At 35.4% G+C, this 5408-nt stretch overlaps 1 protein-coding gene across 1 annotated transcript; it reads left to right on the top strand.

Annotated features, from left to right (window-relative positions):
• The first annotated feature begins 302 nt into the window (after window positions 1-302).
• LOC120275136 (IAA-amino acid hydrolase ILR1-like 3) lies at window positions 303-3270 on the top strand. The gene is made up of 5 exons (XM_039281637.1): window positions 303-765; window positions 1503-1628; window positions 1848-2162; window positions 2453-2581; window positions 2678-3270. The coding sequence occupies exons 1-5, from the start codon at window positions 382-384 to the stop codon at window positions 3050-3052; spliced, it is 1329 nt and encodes a 442-aa protein (XP_039137571.1). The 5' UTR covers window positions 303-381; the 3' UTR covers window positions 3053-3270.
• Window positions 3271-5408: the final 2138 nt, after the last annotated feature.

The following is a 5408-nucleotide window of genomic DNA, read 5'->3' as shown; positions in this document are numbered from 1 at the left end:
ATATTATTATTATTATTATTATTATTATCTATATATACTATTAAAATAGATGTATAATCTACTTCAAAAGTGTTTTAAAAAACAATTTTAATTTTTTAATAATATTTAAAATTTTATTTATATTATTTATAATATTAATAATTAAAAAGCATTATTTACCCTTAATTATTTATATAATAAATTTTTACAAAATTTTTAAAATTTAAAATATAAAATAATTTCTACGATAAAAATTATTTAAATATATTATTTTATATAAGATACTCCCCCCAAAATTTTTTTATGCATTTGTTTGTTGGAACCACAACGTGGACTGCAAGCACAACAGAGATTCCAAAAGTAGCGGCATTTTGGCACAGCTCACGCTTCTCACACTCTCCAATGGCTTCTCCTCCTCTTCATCCTCCCCATCTCCGCCTCTACTCCTGTCTTCTCCTCATCCTCTCTACCGTCTTCTTCTCCTTCTCCCTTCTCTCCCTTGCATCCGATCACCCTGAACCCCAATACTCTTTCCAGGAGCTTCTCCAAGCCGCCCGGAACCCAGACTTCTTCGATTGGTTGATCTCCATACGCCGGCGCATCCATCAGAACCCTGAGCTCGCCTTCGAGGAGTTTGAGACCAGTGCCCTTGTCCGTACCCAGCTCGATGAGTTTGGGATCGAGTACTTGTGGCCTGTGGCCAAGACCGGCGTTGTCGGCACCGTTGGCTCCGGCTCCGGCCCTCGTTTCGCTATCCGTGCTGACATGGATGCTCTTCCTTTGCAGGTATGAGCTTTTCTTTTTTTTTGACCTTTTTTTTTTGTTTTCTAGTTTGACATTTGTTTGTTTTGTGGAAATCATGAAGCATTTGGTAGTAATTGTGACTTTTAGTTAATCAGTTGGTGAAGATTGAGAGGAGAGACTGGAATTTGTTTGGATGGGGTAGAAGAGTGGGAAAATTTTAGCTTTTGAATCTCTTATAACATCCAGTTATGTTTGGTGAATTCCGTCTCTTTTGACTACTATCGGATTTCTAGGGTTCATTGATTGTGTTTTTCACAATGAGAATCATAATTCGCACACGCCCGCGGACACACACAGACACATGTATACATCATTTCTTTGTGTATGTAGATATGGTTGAGTAATTGGCATGAATATTTAATATTTTGGGCATGTATCTTCTTACATTTTTGGTTTGATTCAAAGAAGAATAGCACAGATCCGTTTTTCTTTTTCGATAAATGATACCTTTGTTTTATGAGCTGGACACAAAATTTGTTGATTTGTCCCACATTTGATGTTCATTTAGTTATGAACTACAGGACTAAATTGAATCTAATGATAAACATATTATGAACTTTAGGTATATAATCTTTTGTTACACAAATGACTACATTTTAATGGAAGCTGTTTATGTCTACTCTGATATTGTCTTTCTATCAGTGTTTGTTTCCTTTCTTTTGAGTATCTGTGCAGCTTCTAATGAGCCTAATCACTTAAAAAAATTTATCTATTTGAAGGAGCTGGTAGATTGGGAATACAAAAGCAAGAAAAAAGGAAAAATGCATGCATGTGGGCATGATGTGCATACAGCTATGCTTCTTGGAGCAGCTAAGTTGCTTCAGCAAAGGAAGGATAAATTGAAGGTAACACTAGAGCTGGCACTCTGTTCAGTAAAATTTTCTTTTAGTTGATGAGTGGTCTGAACTTTCACTATTAGTTGCATCAACTCACTAGTTGATGTCATAGTCTACTTGAAATAAGCAGCCCATTTAAATTTTTATGATATATGGGTTTCTCTTTGTGAATTTCCTTCTTGATTGTGCTTGCTTGGCAATTTTGGGCGATTTCTGTTCTGTATCAAGGGTACTGTGAAGCTTGTTTTCCAACCAGCAGAGGAGGGTCATGCCGGTGCTTACTTTATGCTCCAAAAAGGTGTTCTGGATGATGTACAAGCAATTTTTGGCATGCACATCGAGCCTTATCTGCCAACAGGCACCATTGCTTGTAGGCCTGGCCCTGTTCTTGCAGCATCAGCTCGTTTTGTAGCAGTAATCACTGGAGTAGGGGGGCATGCAGCATCACCACATGAAGCTGCAGATCCTGTTCTTGCAGCTTCTTTTACAATCCTTAGTCTTCAGCAGATTGTTTCTCGAGAATCAGATCCCCTTGATGCGAGAGTAAGCTTCTGCCTACTGCTCTCTCTTTCATGTCATCTATATTAATATCACTGCTTGAAATAGTATATTTCTTGCCTAAATTCCTTGAGTATCAATTAATTTTATCATTTCCAACCTCTTCTTATCATCAACCTGTAACTCACAATCAAATATCTGCAGTTCTCACAAAATCAACTCATGTAATGTGTACATTATTAGGCTTATCTGCTGAAATAAATAAGATTCTACCTCAAACTAATTTAAGTCGATTTGCATTGGATGTAATTGCTATCCATTTAATTCATATGCAGGTAGTATCAGTTAGCTTCATTAAGGCTGGCGATGCACACAATGTTATCCCAGAATCTGTGACTTTTGGAGGCACTTTCAGGAGTCTGACGACTGAAGGCATTGTTTATCTGACTAAAAGGATCAAAGAGGTATGCTCTTATCACATCAATTATCTTTTGATATCTAGGGTTATCTCGCTTTGTAAATTTCACTTCAACAAACTAATCCGTTCTTCTATCTGACAGATAATTGAGATCCAATCTGCAGTACATCGTTGCACTGCATCAGTGGACTTCATGGAGAAGAAACTAATACCTTATCCCCCGACTGTTAATGATCAACAAATGTACACTCATGTCAAGATGGTCGGGGAGAGCCTTGTCGGCAAAGACAAATTTCAGGCGAGCATTCCAGCAATGGGTGCAGAGGACTTTGGCTTCTATTCACAGAGGATGCCTAGTGCTGTCATCCAGCTCGGCACCCAAAATGAAACTCTTGCCCCAACTCACATGTTGCACTCTCCCAACCTTTTTGTTGATGAGCAGGCTCTTCCTGTTGGAGCTGCTATGTACGCTGCTGTCGCAATGTCGTATTTGGAACGCCATTCCACGGAGTTGTAGCGCTTGAAGAGAAAGGCTTTTCCACATCATGATTTCACCTATCATTCGGTGTTCCTGATATCATGTGAGTGATTCTTGCTTTCTGGTGTTGATTAAACATATGAATTAGCTCACATGGATGTTAAACATTGCTTTCCTTAATGATATAATTTGATTATGTATTTGATCTCTATCTACATATGAAGTTATTCATGTTTAATTGGGGTTAGTTCTAATTACATTTGGATTAAGTACTGAATGTAAGACAACCTCTATGCTTTGCTCCTCTCTTACTTTATTATATGATTAGTTTTTGGTTCATGGCATCTGCTAGGATTCCCAGTCTAGTTTCAAGGATGTATGCATTTTAGAATGAAAGTGGGAATCTAACAAAAGGAATGAGGGTGAAAATGTTGTTTTTGGATTTGAGCTTTAGATGGCTTGGAATGGAATGATTTTGGGTTTTAACATATACTTCCATACATTATTTGAAGTATTATAAGCCCACATCCTCATTGTACTTTCCATAAACGACTAATCATCATTGTAATTTGAACAAGATTAATTAACCAAATTATTCTTTTTGTTATTATTTAATAAGTACATATTATGATATTTAGGAAATTCACAATTTTGTTATGTTATATATTCCTCAGCTTAGGAACCAAATAAGTGAATAGCATGCATCCAAAGAAGGTGAACCATGAACAGAAGATGGTCATTCTGGTTTGGTATGTTTGCTAGAACTATGAAGGTAGTTGTTTGGGCATGAGAAAATCAAGAGAATCATCATTAAGTTTGGCTCAAAAAAATTAGAATTTTAGGCTGAGTAGAATTTTTGAATGGTTAACTTTCATTTGATTAAATGAAATTATACTCAAATGTTCATTCTGATCTTTAAATTCAAAAATTCCTCTAAAATCTTAATCAAACAAATTTGCTCATTTGGTCGTGTTAGATTTCAAGAAATTTGTTTATTTGGTCTTTGTGGGATTGAAAATTTCAGTCAAAGAAATGATTGAAGTAGACCTTGTTTTGTAGTTTACGGACCAAAATGATATTTTTTTAGTTATTATAATGAATATTCAAGTAAATGGGCTTTCACATTAAAATTTATAATTTCTCGCTATTTGTTTTAATAAAAAAAAAACTCCATTTGTTATCTTTACATATAAATCACACTATATAATATTCGAGTCTAATGTAATATTTATCAAAATAGCCATGTGCAGCTTCCTTTGCTTGGGCATGAAAATGGGGATCTTGTCTAATTACCTTTTTTTAATTTATTTTTTTTAATCATAATATCAGAATATAATCATGTACTCATCTATAAATTAAAAATTAATTTACTTTCGCAAGATTGTTGGAGGATAATTGAGGCAATTTTTTATCCTACCTCCCACAAATCCTTGGACATTTTGAGGGACAATATTTTTCTTTTACTTATTAGTATTTGTTTGTGTTATTGATTATTATTATTATTATTATTATTATTATTATTATTATTATTATTATTAGTGGAAATTGTCAAAAAAACCCTCTAAGTTTGTAAAATTGCCAAAAACACCCCGTTAGTTTTGCAATCCCTAAAAACCCTCTCCTTTTAAACTCTATGTTTTTCAAACCCCCAAAGACTGTAACGGATGTGAACGGAGTGAGTTTCAAATTTTATGGACGAAAATGTCCTTGCATGGGGAGTCGTGGCTGCAGCCATCTCGGCGGTTTGAGAGGAAATGGGGTGGGTTTCCGTAGGGTAACGAGAGCAATTTATTGGAGCCGTTTACTTGCTTTTTCTCAACTCGCGTCTTGACTTTTCCATTTCGAGTCGTCTCCGAAGTTGTCTCTCACGTGAAAGCCTCTGTAATTGGCATTTTCATCGACTTTTCCCTTTCCACCCAGTATCTCGAAAGAGAAGTCCCTCACATGAACTAGTTGGCATTTCATCGGTTGCAATCTAAGGTATTGAGTATGGTTTTATGTTAAGCTGCTACATTACAAAGAAAGATTTTTTTCGATTTTTGTTTTTGTGCTCCTGCTTTTTGTTGGAAGATATTGAAGTCTGCGAGGGGATTTCTCATTTCGGGGTTTTTGTTAGTCTGCGAGGAGATTTCTCGGCTAGGGTTTTTGTTTTGTTTTGCATTTTCAGTATGTATACACTCATCGAAATAGTTTTTTTCGATTGTTATGATTTGTGTAATATTTATAATGTACATCTCCCTTTTTGTTTGATATGGTTGCGATTTTACAAATGAGGGTTGACGTTTAAGAAATGATATGTTCTGAGTTTAAAAATTTGTTGTCTCTGTTTAAGTATTCTCGTCTCTGTTTAATAAAATGGGTCTCTGTTTAACATTTGATATCTATGTTTAATAAG

The sequence above is a fragment of the Dioscorea cayenensis genome, chromosome 14 (genome assembly GCF_009730915.1).
Source record: "Dioscorea cayenensis subsp. rotundata cultivar TDr96_F1 chromosome 14, TDr96_F1_v2_PseudoChromosome.rev07_lg8_w22 25.fasta, whole genome shotgun sequence".
NCBI classification, from domain to species: Eukaryota; Viridiplantae; Streptophyta; class Magnoliopsida; order Dioscoreales; family Dioscoreaceae; genus Dioscorea; species Dioscorea cayenensis.
The sequence above is the reverse complement of the archived record's forward strand: the minus strand, read 5'-3'. Positions and strand labels throughout refer to the sequence as shown.

Bases quoted from the DNA above. Each gene is read 5' to 3' on its own strand.
- LOC120275136 (XM_039281637.1), top strand. From the start codon at position 382: ATGGCTTCTCCTCCTCTTCATCCTCCCCATCTCCGCCTCTACTCCTGT. The intron at 1,629-1,847 runs GTAACACTAGAG...TTCTGTATCAAG, and splicing joins AAAGGAAGGATAAATTGAAG to GGTACTGTGAAGCTTGTTTT. The intron at 2,582-2,677 runs GTATGCTCTTAT...TCTATCTGACAG, and splicing joins TGACTAAAAGGATCAAAGAG to ATAATTGAGATCCAATCTGC.